The following is a 17,744-nucleotide window of genomic DNA, read 5'->3' as shown; positions in this document are numbered from 1 at the left end:
TGGCCGTTCCCTGGCTTCAGTCCTTCTCCCAGCATTCCCCAGGGCTATGGTCTGAACAATGTCAATGGAGCACTCCATCCACTGCCACTGTGGGCCTGATAATGGAGCACTCCATCCCCTGCCACTGTGGGCCTGAAAATGGAGCACTCCATCCCCTGCCACTGTGGGCCTGATAATGGAGCACTCCCTTTCCTGCCACTGTGGGCCTGATAATGGAGCACTCCATCCCCTGCCACTGTGGGCCTGATAATGGAGCACTTCATCCCCTGCCTCTCTGGGCCTGATAATGGAGCACTCCATCCCCTGCCACGCTGGGCCTGATAATGGAGCACTCCATCCCCTGCGTGCCTGATATTGGAGCACTCCATCCCCTGCCACTGTGGGCCTGATAATGGAGCACTCCCTCCCCTGCCCCAGGTGCTTGTGCCCCGTCCCGTCCCAGACAGGAATGACTCTTCAGAGCAGCAATAGATGTGCCCCATTGATCAGGAGAAGGCTTGGAGAAAAAAATATAGTCTTTAATGGCAGATCCTGGTGTCTGGCCCAGCTGAAGAACACAATGGTTATTTTTAGACTGGCAGTGGGTTGGATGCTGTCAGGGCCCAATCATATGGGCCACATGTGGTACAGGGGATAAAGCACTGGGCTCAGAGGGATGTTGGTTACAAATCAATTTGAGGACCAGTTATTTATTTTGAACAGTAAAAAAACATTTTGATGCTGTCTGGCCAAGGTACTGCTGCCATACGTCATTTAGAAGTGAGGCTTGTGAATATCACATCAGAAGTTAGATTTTCCATTCATTTCAAATATGTTTGTGCTGCAACTATAAGGGATGATAAGTGGGAGTGGGAGTGGGTGATAGTGGATAAGAGTCAATATAAGGGAGGGAAATTACTACAAAATGTATTGTTTTTGTTGTTGAGATGCCAATGATGAGAACATACCCACCATCAAATGTCAGATTCATAGAGGACATAAGGCTGCAATTCCATGCCATTATGTTTCAAGGTGAAATAAAGTACCTTGAGGATATGCATTTGAAATTCCTTCAGACATTGTGTATGCTGCTCCTCTTCTCTGTTGACAGCTGCTGTCATCAGTGTGAGGGCCAGTGAGTTGTGAAGTCGTAGCCTGGGAGAGTGCTGCCTCAGAGGGCAGAGGGGAGTCATTGCCTGGGTGTGTGGCCTGCATGGGGCTACATGGAGCTTGTGCTGCTGTCTCTGTTGACTCTGGTGCTCTCCTCCACATTCCCCAGCTCAGTGATAAGAGAGTGTATCGGAGTGCCCAACTTGAGATTCATAGGCCTAAAGCACACATTGCTCTGCCCCTTTCCGGAAATGTGAATGAAAGGGCAGATTGTGGAGAGTACAGATATGTGGGTGCATATGGAACTTGATTTTATCTCAAGACTTTTGTTGACATATTGGGCATCAGATTCATCTTCTGGGAGGGGCCGTGTGCTGAGGCTTAAAGGAAAACTCCACCCTGTTGGTATTTGTTTCATTAGTCCATTCTTAACATAGTCCCAAAATGTTTTGCATGTCAGTAATCAAGCATTCAAGATATATAACTTTCAAAATACATAAATACGCGATGAGGCATTTTGCATCATATGATGCTGTGTTTTAAATGCATCATACCGGCTGTATTTTGAAAATTATATATCTTGAAAACTTGATTACTGACATACAAAACATATTAACAATGGACTAATGAAACAAATACCAACAGATAATTTTTGGGTGGAGTTTTCCTTTAAGAGGACCCAAGTACCTGACTGTCTGTGTGGTACAGAGTGTGTGTCTGTGTGGTACAGAGTGTGTGTCTATGTGGTACAGAGTGTGTGTCTGTGTGGTACAGAGTGTGTGTCTATGTGGTACCGAGTGTGTGTCTATGTGGTACAGAGTGTGTGTCTGTGTGGTACAGAGTGTGTGTCTATGTGGTACAGAGTGTGTGTCTATGTGGTACAGAGTGTGTGCCTATGTGGTACAGAGTGTGTGTCTATGTGGTACCGAGTGTGTATCTGTGTGGTACATATTGTGTGTCTGTGTGGTACAGAGTGTGTGTCTGTGTGGTACAGAGTGTGTGTCTATGTGGTACAGAGTGTGTGTCTATGTGGTACAGAGTGTGTCTGTGTGGTACAGAGTGTGTGTCTGTGTGGTACAGAGTGTGTGTCTATGTGGTACCGAGTGTGTGTCTATGTGGTACAGAGTGTGTGTCTGTGTGGTACAGAGTGTGTGTCTATGTGGTACAGAGTGTGTGTCTGTGTGGTACAGAATGTGTGTCTGTGTGGTACAGAGTGTGTGTCTATGTGGTACAGAGTGTGTGTCTATGTGGTACAGAGTGTGTATCTGTGTGGTACATATTGTGTGTCTGTGTGGTACAGAGTGTGTGTCTGTGTGGTACAGAGTGTGTGTCTGTGTGGTACAGAGTGTGTGTCTGTGTGGTACAGAGTGTGTGTCTGTGTGGTACAGAGTGTGTATCTGTGTGGTACAGAGTGTGTATCTGTGTGGTACAGAGTGTGTGTCTTTAGCATGGTAGTGTGTCTATTGTGCAGTATGTAGCACAGAGCTAATATGTCTCTATGGCACAATATGTGTGTGTGTGTGTTGTACAGTAAGTGTGTGTCTGAAACACAGTAGTCACCATAAGGGAGGAAGTTGTGGGCAGTGCCCCGTCTTTCATCACGGTGTTAACGAGACCCGGGACACGCCAGGCCGGAAACATTATCATTGTTCTCCCCTCCCTGGTTAAGAGCTCCAGCTAGGGTTTCTGACTCTCTCTCTCTTTCTCTCTCTCTCGCACACACACACACACACACACACACACACACACACACACACACACACACACATGTTGTAATTTGCACTCTAATACACTCAGATGTTTTCTCAATGCAAGTGATGTCTTGCCCTCTCTCCCTCCATACATGCTGACTACTGTTTGTAGGTCAGCGTTGAAGCACATGCCGAACAGACATGGGAAGTTATCATAGTTCTGTGAGCACTTTTTCAGGGGAAAATTCCACATCTGTAAAAAGCAGTGAAGTTGTTGCATCAGTGGGCTGGCATACTGTGCTGAAAGATCTGGTCTGCTCTGTCTAAGGCTGTCTGTCTTACTCCTTTCAGATAGACACATCTGTCTCTGGTCCAATCAGTCACAGCCAGAACAACACTACATGAGACCAGGTCCATCATTATGTGCTGGCTTAGATCATTCTGATATGAGTAATGACCAAAACACATCCTGACCAATGAAACCCCTGCCTGTATCTCACTTTGTTCTAGCCATACATCATCTCTCTCTCTCTCTCTCTCTCTCTCTCTCTCTCTCTCTCTCTCATATTTACTGGAATCCATTCTCAGAATTACTCTTCCCTGATTTGGTCAAAATAGCTCATCCCTTGGACGGAGGACAAGAGTGCGAGAGGAGATGTCTGAGGTTTGAGGTGGCTCTCATTTTATTAAATGGTGTGAGGCGATGTGGTTAGGAAAATAGATCTGCGATAATGCATTGTGGGATAGTGGAACAGAAAGACCCTGAAGGTTCTGGCTACCACAATGGCATGCTGGGAAGGATTGGAATGGGGGGGGGGGGTTGATGTCTGGGAGCTTCTGTAAGGAAATCCTTCTCTGTTACTGTTCCTTTGGGAGCAGGCGTTTTTCATGCTGTAGGAACAAGGATCACATTGCCTCCACACGTCAGCCTTGTCCTGCCTGCAACCCTTTGTCTGATGACCTTCTCCAACATTGCTATTCCCACCTGACCAATAAAGAGCCTCCCTGAGTTTCAGAGGTTAATTCTCCAGCAGGTCTGACTACAGTCGGAGAAGGGCATGTGGCTGAGTGTTTTAACACATGGGCATGGCTGGGCAAGGCATGGGAAGAGTGTGGTGTGAAATGTGGTGGGTAGTATGAAATTAGCTCTTCAAAGCCATTCAACGAAATCAATATTTATGGTTTGGCAATAGCCAGAGTAACTTTATCGGGGGAAGAGATGCTTTCAAACTATTCCATTCCTGCTATGTTTTCTTTGGTGAAGTTTTTGCATCCTTGCTTGACCCAAGCCCAGGTGGCTGTTGGGGTAAGATTTCCAAACCATCTGAATGCAGATATATCCTTCTGTGTCTGACTGGCGGGGTCATGTTTGGGGCATAGGTATCCACTCCCAGTCATTTTAAAGAAACCACTGTATTGGGGATCCAGGCTGAATATTGTGTCCAGCTATTCACCGTTCATATTTGCCCTAGTTCTCCTCATTGCCATTTTGTCTAATGTCAAATGTCTGTTTCATTGCCATGCAGTCTAATGTCTTGTGTAAAATATTTATTTCGCTCTCCCCTCAGAGACCTCAGGAGCAACCTCATCAGCACCATCATGCCTGGAGCCTTCCAAGGTTTATCTGCTCTTCGGAAGCTGTAAGTGCTTATCGCCTCTGTTTTCATTATGTGCGTTGTAAACAGTGATATTGCATTAAAAAAAAGATTTTAGTTGCCACAGTTTCCCTATTTTATTCGTAAGCAGCACACAGTCATAACGTTTTATGATACTGGTCCATACCATACCACACCATATCTTCTCAGTTTTAGTGTCATCATAAAAGCCTGGCTGGCTCAGCTATATGTTGTGGATAACTGTGTTCAGTGTATATGCTGGTCTGTGCTAATCTCTGTGGGGCCTGGGATGACATGTCTGGTGCCCTGCTCTGCCGCCATGGAAACCTCAGGACCGCGCAGAGGCTCCTCACACATCATTGGATGTGACAGGGCAGCAGTTTGCGACCGCTTGTTGCTCACTCATTGTGTGTTTGGACCATGAGGTCTGGTTACGTCGCGGTCGGCTCCGGTCCTCTGCCCTGCGCTGCATGACTCTTTTCCCCTCCCTGTACTGCTTGTGTTTTCCCTGCAAGGTCTGGGGCTTTTCAAAACAAACAGGGAGAGATAAACACACGCTCTCGGCCGGGCTGTGTCAGGGGGACAGTGGAACAAGGCCCTCTCTGACACTGTCCTTATACCATGCAGACACAGCATACAGGGGCTACAGAGGGCTTTTGCTCCGTCTTTGGTGATAAGGCTTGACAGGAAGCTTCATGGTCTGTTGATAAGGAACATTCACAAGTCATTAGTGTTGCAAATCCTGCTGTGTTACACTCTGGCTAGCTGTATGAATGGAAATTGTGAAAGATAGGCCTACAGGCCAAGAAAGCCTCTTTGAATAATACTTTGTTATTGTAAACAAATGAAAATAAGAAGCGAAAGTCTATTGGCCAATGTGCTTTCCCAATGAAATCACAAAAACAACATACAGTGTCAAGATAACCCAATCTGTACTTTCTAAACAATCTTGATAAACCTATAAGCTTAAGAAATTACCATTATTCACCGCTGTGCCCTCACTCTCTGTGTTTTCTCTCCTAGTGACCTGTCCAACAACCGCATCGGCTGCTTGACTCCAGACATGTTCCAGGGACTCACCAACCTCACCAAACTGTAAGCAGGCTAAATGACTGTTCATTAAGCGTGTCACGTTGAACACATCCTAGTGTACTATTGTGGGTACTGTACCTAGTACAGTGATTGTGATTGAGCATCTGTCTGTTTTCTGCTGTTAGGAACCTCTCTGGAAACATCTTATCTACCTTGGACTCGGGGGTCTTTCAGGAGCTCCACTCTCTTAAGCAAGTGTGAGTACAGTTCTCTGCTTATAACAGTCATCACCTTTGTCCCTGTTTGCTCCAGACAGATGTTTGTATAAACTTAGTAAGTGGTATGAAAGAAATCTAGGCAATCTGATCACATTATTCTCCCTATAGGCTTAGTTCAAGCAGTGGATAGCCATTTGTCACATCTGACATGTTGATCCTATAATGTACCATCAGAGAATACTGTAGATATTAACTGATGGGGAACATGTGCCATTAGAGGGAAAGTGCACCCGCTCCTCAGTGTAATCTCCCATGATGAATGGTATTGTAAAACACCCTGGTTTTTCTCACCAGGAACTTCAACTCTGACTTCCTGTCATGTGACTGTGGGCTGCGCTGGGTGCCAGGTTACTTTCCTACCAGTACAGCGTGGCTGGGGGACGAGACCGTCTGTGCCTATCCCAAAAGCCTCCATGGAAAGCCTCTGCGTGGACTGAGGGAAAGTCAGCTGAGCTGTGGTGAGTGTCTGACAGGAAATGTAATGCATATGAATGAGGTGGTTCACCACTATCCCCCCTCAAATAGTATGAAAACTTGAGTATGTGAATGACAGAGTCATTGTTTTCTCATCATGATATTGTTTTTCGATGTCCCATATCTATTAGGTAGGTGTACAGTATGTGAAAAATAACTAGCTGTTAGTGACCATTAAATGAAAAAAAGAGGTTCTATTGAAAAGCAAAATATCCTTGTTTTGATATCTCTAATTGTCTGCTGTCTATAGTATTCCTGCAGGATAATCTAGTTCCCTTTCCTCTTCTACTCAGTGGGGTTATTTCCTCTTCCACTCAGTGGGTTTATTTCCTATTCTACTCAGTAGGTTTATTTCCTCTTCTACTCAGTGGGTTTATTTCCTCTTCTACTCAGTGGGTTTATTTCCTCTTCCACTCAGTGGGTTTATTTCCTCTTCCACTCAGTGGGTTTATTTCCTCTTCTACTCAGTGGGTTTATTTCCTCTTCCACTCAGTGGGTTTATTTCCTCTTCTACTCAGTGGGTTTATTTCCTCTTCTACTCAGTGGGTTTATTTCCTCTTCCACTCAGTGGGTTTATTTCCTCTTCTACTCAGTGGGATTGTTTCCTCTTCTACTCAGTGGGTTTATTTCATCTTCCACTCAGTGGGATTATTTCCTCTTCCACTCAGTGGGTTTATTTCCTCTTCTACTCAGTGGGTTTATTTCCTCTTCCACTCAGTGGGTTTATTTCCTCTTCCTCTCAGTGGGTTTATTTCCTCTTCCACTCAGTGGGTTTATTTCCTCTTCCTCTCAGTGGGTTTATTTCCTCTTCCACTCAGTGGGTTTATTTCCTATTGTACTCAGTGTGTTTATTTCCTCTTCCACTCAGTGGGTTTATTTCCTCTTCTACTCAGTGGGTTTATTTCCTCTTCCACTCAGTGGGTTTAGTTCCTCTTCTACTCAGTGGGTTTATTTCCTCTTCCACTCAGTGGGTTTATTTCCTCTTCTACTCAGTGGGTTTATTTCCTCTTCCACTCAGTGCGTTTATTTCCTCTTCTAGTCAGTGGGTTTATTTCCTCTTCTACTCAGTGGGTTTATTTCCTCTTCCACTCAGTGGGTTTATTTCCTCTTCTACTCAGTGGGTTTATTTCCTCTTCTACTCAGTGGGTTTATTTCCTCTTCTACTCAGTGGGTTTATTTCCTCTTCTACTCAGTGGGTTTATTTCCTCTTCCACTCAGTGGGTTGTATTTCCAAGTGTGCCTGTGCATGTGCCTGTGTTGACAACTCCTCTGCGGTCTGCCTTTATGAACTGGGGCTGTCTGCATCCAATATTCCTAAAAAAAACTGACTCATAATGCCTTCCTCATAAGCATTAAGCTGAGGTTGAGTAATGAGAGAGCAGCAGAAATAACCAGAGTGATTTGTTATGGTCTCATCTGCCTTCCCTTCCCCTGACTGTGCTGTGTTACTCTCCTCACTCAGATGGGCCTCTGGAGCTGCACACCCTGTCTCTCCTGCCCTCCCAGCGCCAGGTGGTCTTCAAGGGGGACCGAATGCCCTTCCACTGCACTGCCGCCCTGGTGGACAAAATCACTGCGATGCACTGGCGCCACAATGGCCAGCTGGTGACCTCTGACCCTGAACAGGGCATCAGTCTGGAGGCCAGCGTGGTGCATGACTGCACCTTCATCACCAGGTAACGTTACAGTACTGAGGGGTCTGCTCCCAGCACTCAAATTGTTCCTTTTATTGCGACCCTCAGTTGTTTTATTTTCACTTATTTATTATAAAGGTTTAAGTGAAATATGACACTGTTTGTTTAGTTTCTGCTGACAGGACGTGCGGTTTAGTGTGCTGTGCTGTATGTGGTGACGGCAGTGAATGATGTGCTGTCTCCTCGGTGCAGTGAGCTCATCCTGTCCAACGTGCATGTGGAGGCCAGTGGAGAGTGGGAGTGTATGGTGGCCACTGGGCGGGGCAACACTTCCCGCAGTGTGGAGATAGTGGTGCTGGAGAACAGTGCCTCCTTCTGTCCGGAGGAGAGAGTCACTAACAACCGGGGGGAGTTCAAGTAAGGAAGAAAACAATAATTCCCCTCTCCAGAAACAAAATCCACAATAAAAACAGACTTTCTGATTAAACATGCTTCCTCATTATTTCTGGGTGTGGTTCCTAGGTGGCAGAAGACCCTGGCAGGTATCACCTCCTACCAGTTCTGTCTCCAGCTGCGCTACCCCTCCCTGTCCATGGGGGGTGGTGTGGTGCAGAAGCAGGCATCACGCTACTGTGACCGCTCAGGGAGCTGGGAGGAGGGAGACTATGACAACTGTCTCTACACTAACGACATCACACGGGTCCTACACACCTTCATCCTGGTCAGTGCCAAAGGCTGTGCTTGGGCTGTCCCAAGTTATTTTTGTCCAGTACATATAAAATCAAAGTATGATGCATGTCTTATGGTAGTAATATGTAAATAGCCTGAAAGGTAAATGTGTAAAAAGTAACAAAACATATGAGTTATGTTTTGTTACTAAACAAATAATCATACTATCGCTCCCTCTTTTTCCAGATGCCCATCAATGCCTCTAATGCGGCCACTCTGGCACGTCAGGTGCGTACCTACACTGTGGAGGCATCCGGTTTCACTGACACCATAGACGTGATGTACGTGGCCCAGATGATGGAGAAATTCATGGAATATATCCGACCACTGAGAGAGGTAGGGCGATGAGATCTTTATACCCTCAATGCATGTCTTTGTGTTTCATGTTGTGTCTTTTGACTGGATTCCCTTGTTTCTTTCTGCCCCCTGTGTTTATGTGAATGCCTGTTTTTGTATGTGTCTGACTCTGTCCTCATGTCTTTACATGTGTATGTATGTGTCAGCTGTCAGAGATGCTGGTGGACATGGGCAGTAACCTGATGCAGGTGGATGATCAGATCCTGGCCCATGCCCAGAGAGAGAAGAGAGCCTGCAGCTCCATAGTCCACTCTCTGGAGACTCTGGCCTGGCCCCAGCTACACAGCCATGCCCAGGACCTCTCCATGGTACTGTCAAAGTTGAGCATGTTTTTATGTACTAGAATTTTGATTTAAAGGTTGAATTATAATCAAAGTTGTTTTTTCCCTACAAAGATCTCCAGGAACATTGTGATGGAGGCCCACCTTATCCGTCCGGCCCACTTCACTGGAATGAGCTGCACAGCCTACCAACGCAGGGAGACGTTGTTAGGCAACCTGGGCATGGAGGGGGCAGAGCCCACCCACGAACAGCAGCTCCGCTTCCGCTGCACCACTGGCACCCACAACACCTCCCTAAACAACTTCCCCATGAAGGTGAGCAATGTCTCCGTCTCCCTCACCCAGACCTGAACCTAACCTCACCCACTAACAGGACTGTGGTTGTGTGTCTTTGGTACAATGGCAGACAGTGCATACGGTTGTCATTAGAGGGAACACACCTCAGTTCGTGACCTACTGGAGATGGCATGGAACCGCATTTAGCGCAGTCATTTACAACAGCTGACATGAAAGAGGGAGAAAATCCTAAGGTTTTAGACTTTGTAATTTAGTGTTTGAACTTTCTGTTGCCTATTCCATTGAGATAATATGGCCAAATATATTTGAAAGTAGGAAAGTAAAGGATCTCCCTCCCTCCCTCCTTCTAGAATGCTGTAGCCCTGGCCTCTGTGGTTCTTCCTGCCTCTCTGTTCCCCCCGGACGCCCCGTCAGACTGTAAGCTCCAGTTTGTGGCGTTCCGTACAGGGAGGTTCTTCCCTTTCTCTGGGAACTCCAACGGTCCTGGAGAGCACGTCCGCAGACACAGTATCAACAGCCCAGTGGTCTACGTAGGCTTGGGTGAGGGAACTGGCTGTTTGGCGCAGTTATTATACTATTATTACACAATTCATCTCATTCACAGAGACGGGTCAAAACATGTCCATTTTTTAATAATACAAAAATAGTTGGTGATGGTTATCTCCTCCTTTGTTTGGCAGACGGGTGCAGTCTGTGGAACCACTCGGAGGCTATCCTGGTGTCCCTGCGTCACTTGACCCCAGGCAGCGAGCCGGTGGCGGCCCACTGGAGCTTACAGGCACTGCTGCAGAAGCAGGGGGGGTGGAGCCAGGAGGGCTGCCAACTAGCCCACACGGACTCTGCCACCTCCACCCTGCGCTGCTCTGTGCTCAGCAACTACGCTGTGTTGCAGGTAGGGTATCCTGGGATCACTCACTCTCAGATATACACGGTGGATGTAATGTAATGAGGACTGCACTGGAAGAATGTTCTCTTCTCACGATCTCAGGATTTTATACCAAGCCCCACAGTGTGGCTGTTGCATTCATATATATGTTTTTTTCCTAGGAGGTTCCTGACTTCCCCCACTCCCCACCCATGTCAGTGAGGGTGCTCCACCCTGTGGTTTACACCTGTACTGCAATCCTCCTCCTCTGCCTCTTCACCATCATCATCACACACATACTACACCACAGGTACTGTGTGTTTGCGCGTGCATGCTTTATTATCTGACATAACCCACTGTCTTTTTTTCACTGCTAATGTTCATCTTTGTTTTCCTCCTGTAGTTCTATAAATATATCCAGAAAGAGCTGGCACACCTTACTCAATACCTGCTTCCACATCGCTATGACCACAGCTGTGTACACAGGAGGCATCACCCTGACCAGCTACCCAATGGTGTGCCAGGCAGTAAGTACCTCTCCTCTCAGACCCAGCTTATGCTCTCTACGTGTGGTGTGTGACGGCTGACCCGGTGTGATTTGTGTCAGGTGGGCATCGCTCTACACTACTCCTCCTTGTCTACTCTGCTGTGGATCGGTGTCAGCGCCAGAGTCCTCTACAAAGAGTCTGTCTGGAGGATACCACGGCAACCAGAGGGAGAGTCTACTGTTCCCCCTACTCAGCGGCCTATGCTCAGGTCAGTGATGTCATCAGGGCGAGACAGAGTCGACTTTTATATGAGAAGGTTGTGAGTCATTGTCAAACAGGTCAGTGGTTGAATTGGGAGCTCATCGTGGGGTGCTATTTTAAATGACTGTATTCATGTGAACAGACACCCAAACTGTGTCATATCAAAGACCACCATTGTGTTTAGAAGCAAGGCTCTTCTGTTTTAGAAAACCTTGGAGGGAAAAACAGTAGACTACTGCCAAGGCACAGAAGAGGAATATACGAGCGAGGGATAACAGAGGTTGAGGAGAATATTGTAAATCTGGCCAGGGTGATGGAGGGGGCGTACTGTCCCCTCATTACTGCGCCACTCCCCTCCTCCCCATGTTCCGTTCTGCCCTAGTGCTCCCTGGCTGGAGCACTGTACTGCTGACCTCTCTGGCTTTCCCAAACCCCTTTGTCGACCACCGCCGCATGTGGTCAGCCCTCCAATGACACCTGGCCCTTTGATAAATCACAACCCTGCTGCAGCCTACTGCCCACTGTTACACTGTATCAGCTAGCTGCCCAACTAACAGCTCAGTTCAGCTCAGGAGATCACAGACAACTAGCCTAGGGATCACTACAGCTGTGTGAAGTGTATGTTTGCTGAAAGAAAAAACAAAGGAACAAAGACCCTAAATATCATATAGAATACACAGAAACCAATATTTCCAATATTATAGACTTGTATCTCTCACGTGATACTTCACTCCTAAATAAGTCCACTGTTATTCACTGTTACTTCCTTTTTCATACAAATTGATTTGATCCTTCTAATTGGTGTTTTTCCTGAATATAGGTTCTATCTAATAGCTGGTGGTGTTCCTCTCATCGTATGTGGCATCACAGCAGCTGTCAACGTCAACAACTATGGGGACAACAACCCTTAGTGAGTGCTTCACATTTTACTATTGACCCATTGGCCCTTCACACAGTATATTTTGGTTTAGTGCTTATTCAAGAGCAAAAGTTGACATTTTTATGAGATTTTGAATACATAGAGGTGTCCTTGTTTTGCTGTGACCTTACCGACTTTTTTATTGCATATTCCAGCTGCTGGTTGGTGTGGCGGCCCAGTTTGGGGGCCTTCTTTGTCCCCGCAGGCTTGGCGGTATTGGTGACCTGGATCTATTTCCTGTGCACTGTGTTTCGCCTGAGGCACCGGGTGTCCAAAGAGTGCCCAAGATTCTCCCTGTCCTCCCCTGTGCCTGAGAGCCAGCCAGCCCTGGGTGGCAGCACCAGCCTCCTGTCCACAGACTCTGTGGTGGGGACCATACATGCTGCGTTGACCCCAGAGGACCAGTACACCCTGAAGGTGCAGTTCCTGGTGCTGGTAGCCACCCACTTCCTGTTCCTGGCCCTGTGGAGCTGTGGAGCCATGGCCATGTGGCTGACAGGGCGCAGCAGCCTATTGTTCAGCTGTCTCTATGGAGTAGCTGCCACCGTGTTGGGGGTTTTCCTGGTGGTCCACCACTGCTTCCGACGCCTGGACGTGCAGGCCTCCTGGCTAAGGTGTTGTCCAGGAAATCGGCTCTCCCAGCCCATACCAGTCTACACACACACCTGCACCACTGTGAGTGGGGTGCAGACCACCTCTGAACAGGGATCCCAGATCTTCATTGGCTGCCATCCTCCAGGAGATCCCCACAACACCTCATCAGCCAGGTCCTCCTCCACCCCCAGTGGGATCAGCAGTGTGGGCCCTGGGCCCTGCAAACTTACCAACCTGCTGCAGGTGGCACAAGAAAATACCAACAATGCCACTCGTGCCCCAGCAGGCATCAACACCAGCACCAGTACAGACAATAACAACAAGCAAGCTAACAACCTGCTGCCCACACTAGGCTCTGTAGCCCCTGTCCAGCCTCAGAGGAGGAAGGTCAGTGGCAGAACTAAACAAGGGAGCAGTCAGTATCACCACCGAGGTGAAGGCAGAGGTCACTACCGTCTCAAAGCCATGAGGACTGGTGGGGGAGGGGGCAGTATGGGAGCACTGGGACCTACAGGTATAGAGCAGCACAACACTGCCCATCCAGCCCACAAACAGGCTACTAGTGAGAATGGCAGTCTCCATCACAGCCACTCTGAAAGCCCAGCCAGCCCGCTAACCAACGGTAACGGTAGGAGAGTGGGGGGGACAGTGACCACCAGCCCCTCAGAGGGTAGCGACGGGGGCAGCAGCGGCAGCCGTAAGCCCTTCCCTCTGCTCCCCTCTGTGGCCAGCAGGGTGGCCATGCAAGGTAATAGGTGCAGCGCCAGCCGAGACAATCTGAAACTGGCAGTGGCTGCAGAGCGGGAAGCTAAGCGCTGCTCCTACCCTCTGAACAGTATCACTACCACTGTGCCAGGGGCTGCCCCTAACGGCATCATCAAGAGCTCTGTGATAGAGCTGGAATTGGACACAAGTTGTACAGACCATTCCCAGAGCTCTGTGGGCATGAAAAGTATGTGGAAGAGTGAAACTACAGTGTGACACTCACTCTCTCCCAGCAAATGTCCACAGTGGACCCTGGCAATATTTGATATGACTGCTGTTGTTGTAGTGTCCTACACCTATAGAGACCAATCCTGATCTGAGATCCATGTGTGTAACTCCCCAGCTAGCATATAACGTTCTGAGAACCATATGTTTCTTATAGAGCTTGGTGAGAGCATGGTTGTCCTATGTTTTTTTTGTATAAAACCTTCCCACAACTTTCTGCAAATGGTGCAGGAGAGTTGCTTGTCTTTGGAACATTCTCAGCACATTCAAGGAGCTTGACCAAAAAAACGTTCAAACATGGTTACATTTAATAAAAATGTTGGTAATGTTCTAGAAACATTCTCCAATTGGTTTGACATTTGGAATGTTGTCAAATAGTTCAGAGAACTTTAAGAAACAACGTTCTTCTGTGGGAATTTCAGTACTTGAGCATAATGTTTCCTACAGGTTTCGAATAAAACATAATTAAATCTAAATGTATTTGTCACATGCTTCGTAAACAACAGGTGTAGACTAACAATGAAATGCTTACTTACAGGTCCTTTTCCAACAATACAGAGTTAAAGATAAAGATAGAAAATCTAAATAGTGTCATGGTTATATTTAAGGTCATGTTCTCAAATTGTTCCAAGAACGTTAAGAAACAACGTTGTTCTCTGGGAATGTCATTACCATAGAATAACGTTTTCTACAAGCTTCTTCAAGGTTCTAATTAAAGTCATGTTCTCAAATTGTTCCGAGAACATTAAGTTAACTTTCCATAAAAAAACACAACAAAACTATAGTAACGTTCAGAAGAAGTTTTAAGAATGTTATTTAAAAACATATATTTCCATTCATCCGCATCAATGAAACTCTTTCTATCCTTTATCTTGTTAAGTGTGTTCAGGTGTGTTGGCCTTGCCCACTAATTGGCCATAACCGAGTGCTTCTTTCCCTGTAAAATGGGGTCCATTTGAATAGACTAAAATTAAAAGCTTTGTACTCGTAAAAAAACATGGCATGCTAGCTCCATCTGGGTGGCGCAGTGGACTAATTCCATGAATAGAGAACGTAAGATTATAGGTTTGAATCTCACTGATGCATCACAATAAAAAATACATGTTTTTGCATGATTAATTCCTAAGGAAATTAATTTCCATGTGTCCTGTCTGTGCTTGGAGTTCAATAAAGTTGACTCAAAATAAGCTAGTTGTGTTGCTAAAAGTCTTATTGAAACATTCAGTTAACGTAATCCAAAAACCTCCAGATCACCTATAATTTCCGTTCTCAGAGCACTGGGTGAGACTTTCGTACATTTCATGTAAATAATTGCAAAGAACTTCAAGTTGCACTTGTGGATCTCAAATTGGGATTCAGCTCATAATGTGGTTTTTATTTTAAATGTGTAAAGGAGATAGATCATGGGGTTGGAGATAGATCCTGGGGTTGGAGATAGATCATGGGGTTGGAGATAGATCATGGGGTTGGAGATAGATCATGGGGTTGTGTTGCTTCTGACTTTTGCTTCCATCACAGTGATGGTATGGGATGTGTACTTTCATCTCTGTCACTTATGAACTGTTTATTGGGTTTGCCAGGAATTCAAGGCCTGTCTTTTGTGTACCTAAAATACTCATTTATTCACAGGAAGTTTTACAAGCTAAGTCTAAAATTGACATAAGATGTTCATTTTGGATACCTTAAAGGGGCAATTTGCAGTTGTATTCTTATTCTGTGCATATCAACTATAGCATGAAATGGAATCTGAGATTGTCCATTTGTACAGTACGGCTATGCATTGCCTCTGTGAAGAATCCTTTTGCTCTTATTATGTTGACTTGTATTATTGTGTGTGTGTGTGTGTGTGTGTGTGTGTGTGTGTGTGTGTGTGTGTGTGTGTGTGTGTGTGTGTGTGTGTGTGTGCGTGTGCTTCCGTGAATATGTGTTTGTGTGTGAGATCCTTAATCTAGGATGAGAGAATGCAGTTTGTAAAATAATATGTTTTTACTAAAACTCGGATTCAAATACGCATCAGCACTGAGAGGGAACTTCTCCCCTTCATGAACAGGTTGGACAAGTATCGGTGTTTGGATAAAATGAACTAAGAGTGACGTTTCTTTGACCCTGGCATGTACTCGGAAATGTTCCTGGTTATTTTTCATATGAACTGCCCCATCCTTCTTCCTTTTTCCGTTTTCCCTTACTGGCCTATGTTCAGTTCGGGATAAAAAACGTACTGTAACATTCAATTAAACGGAAACAGTGCTGTTCTGAATGACCAGTTCAAAAACAGGGAGGGATTGGGTTGTGGGCTGTGGAACGCTGTCAGCATGGCCGCTACCCTTTAAATATGTCACTCACTGCTTCAAGCCACACCCCACCAAATGGAGAAAACGTACCTCAAAGTCTGTTCAAGAACGTTGAAGAACAATTTGGGGAAATGTGTCATTCGGTACAAATGGTTACACAGTGTACCAAATGTTCAATCGAACTGAGCGCACGCTCTCACACCCTCGGAGTTTCAAATCTCTGGATTTACACTTATCTAAACACTGCCCCCTCCAGGATTTCAAACATCATTGTTCATGCGCTGACAAGTCAAAGGGATGCATCAGTAAAACCATGTTCAGTTTGTCATCTGCATCAGGAGACTATGTTAACGCTTGTTAAATTATGTGGTAAATGGCTCTGGTTTCTAACACATTAATCAAGATACAGTAAGTGCTTACTGACCCCCCCCCCCCCCCCCACGCTCCCCACACATACACACACACACACATTTACCTCATAAACGAATGGCTTAGAAGCTTGTTACAGTAAAAATCAACTACTTCTACACTATTTCTTTCTATCAATGTACAAAGCTCAGAGTAAAGGCAAAATAAATGATGACAGAACTGATTCATGTTATCTACATAATTGCCTCATGTTTCTTCACACACTTTATCATCCAATATTGTGTAAAATCATATTATGCTATTTTGATCTTGAGTATTCTTTCAGAGTGTGTAAGAATGCAACAACTCAGTGCATCTTAGATAAACTCCTCTAAACAACTCCAATGTGTTCAGGGAAATTATTATGCCAAAGAATTTTGTAGAATAGCAGAGCTTACCTCAACATCAGTGTTTAGCAAATTGGATGCATTTCATAGATTGTATCCTTATTCTAGGTCCTGAAATCTCCCTTTGGGTTAATGTTAATAACTCAAACTCACAAAGCTCAGATTTGTGATAAGTACAAAGCAGTGGTATCATATACGTGAATACATGTATTGCATTTAATTGTTGAGGGGATGTCAAACTGCTAAACCTGCGGTAGTGGCCGGTCACAACATGTTTATATAACCTGTGTCTGATATTCATGAGTTTACCTTCTACAACACGTTGTCACTGGAAAAAAACACCCTTCTTATTCCACTTATTGACATTAGGTATTAAATGTCAAAATGTGCAAGAACACAATGATAAAATGTGTCATCTTTTCACTCATGGTTACCCAGATTTACATTTCATCCATTTACTAACATTCATCACATTGGTGATAGGTCCCAAAATGATTTCCAAGTTTTGTGTCCACTTTCATCTCAAATTGAAAAAGGGAGATTTCAAAATGTTGTATGTATATTTATATTTTAATTTGTCACAGTGACATCAGAATGAAATGATTGTGACAAATAACTGTTTTTAATTCAATAATATATTGTTCAAGAAATTCAGACTGTGCCTTATAGAAAAAACTCATGCAAAATTAAAAAAAATACAACTTTGTATCTTGTCATTGTTCTCATACTGATGGTGCAATTATGCTTCTCTGATATGAGCATGAGATGAATGCGAATGAAGAAGTCTGAGACAAACTCAGTTATTGCTGTCTGCAGACTGTCTGAGTATCAGCTGTCTCTGAGGCCTCCGTTAATATCGTTCTGGTATAATTTGTGACTTCTTTACCCTCCCTGTCTGTTCAACAAAGCTGAAACCTTTGTCACAATTTTTTTTTTTATGACAATTTGTTCCGTTTAGTTTACCAAGAAACAGAGCAAACGACAGAAATTCAGGAAGCCTGAGGGTGTAGGAAGGTCACCATCGTCCTGGGATTCAGGGATTGTAAACTGATCCTAGACCTGTGCCTAGTGTCGATTAAAATACTGCGTAATTCACGTTACAA

The 17,744-nt window shown here is 45.3% G+C and overlaps 1 protein-coding gene across 1 annotated transcript in view; it reads left to right on the top strand.

The window, feature by feature from the left end:
* The window catches only part of LOC110525659 (adhesion G protein-coupled receptor A2), a 56,287-nt gene extending 38,940 nt beyond the window's left edge, over positions 1-17,347 (top strand). The window contains exons 3-19 of the mRNA XM_021605987.3: positions 4,349-4,420; positions 5,420-5,491; positions 5,614-5,685; positions 6,001-6,164; positions 7,643-7,856; positions 8,067-8,231; positions 8,337-8,535; positions 8,730-8,879; positions 9,047-9,208; positions 9,296-9,496; positions 9,829-10,018; positions 10,159-10,370; positions 10,526-10,653; positions 10,747-10,870; positions 10,951-11,099; positions 11,913-12,002; positions 12,167-17,347. Of these exons, the coding sequence (XP_021461662.3) occupies positions 4,349-4,420; positions 5,420-5,491; positions 5,614-5,685; positions 6,001-6,164; positions 7,643-7,856; positions 8,067-8,231; positions 8,337-8,535; positions 8,730-8,879; positions 9,047-9,208; positions 9,296-9,496; positions 9,829-10,018; positions 10,159-10,370; positions 10,526-10,653; positions 10,747-10,870; positions 10,951-11,099; positions 11,913-12,002; positions 12,167-13,586 (3,784 nt within the window). The 3' untranslated portion in view covers positions 13,587-17,347. The remainder of the gene's footprint in view (positions 1-4,348; positions 4,421-5,419; positions 5,492-5,613; positions 5,686-6,000; positions 6,165-7,642; positions 7,857-8,066; positions 8,232-8,336; positions 8,536-8,729; positions 8,880-9,046; positions 9,209-9,295; positions 9,497-9,828; positions 10,019-10,158; positions 10,371-10,525; positions 10,654-10,746; positions 10,871-10,950; positions 11,100-11,912; positions 12,003-12,166) is intronic.
* Positions 17,348-17,744: the final 397 nt, after the last annotated feature.

Source organism: Oncorhynchus mykiss, chromosome 6 (genome assembly GCF_057628025.1).
Source record: "Oncorhynchus mykiss isolate SJ-2025 chromosome 6, ASM5762802v1, whole genome shotgun sequence".
Classification (NCBI taxonomy): domain Eukaryota; kingdom Metazoa; phylum Chordata; class Actinopteri; order Salmoniformes; family Salmonidae; genus Oncorhynchus; species Oncorhynchus mykiss.
This window is presented reverse-complemented; position numbering and strand designations above follow the sequence as displayed.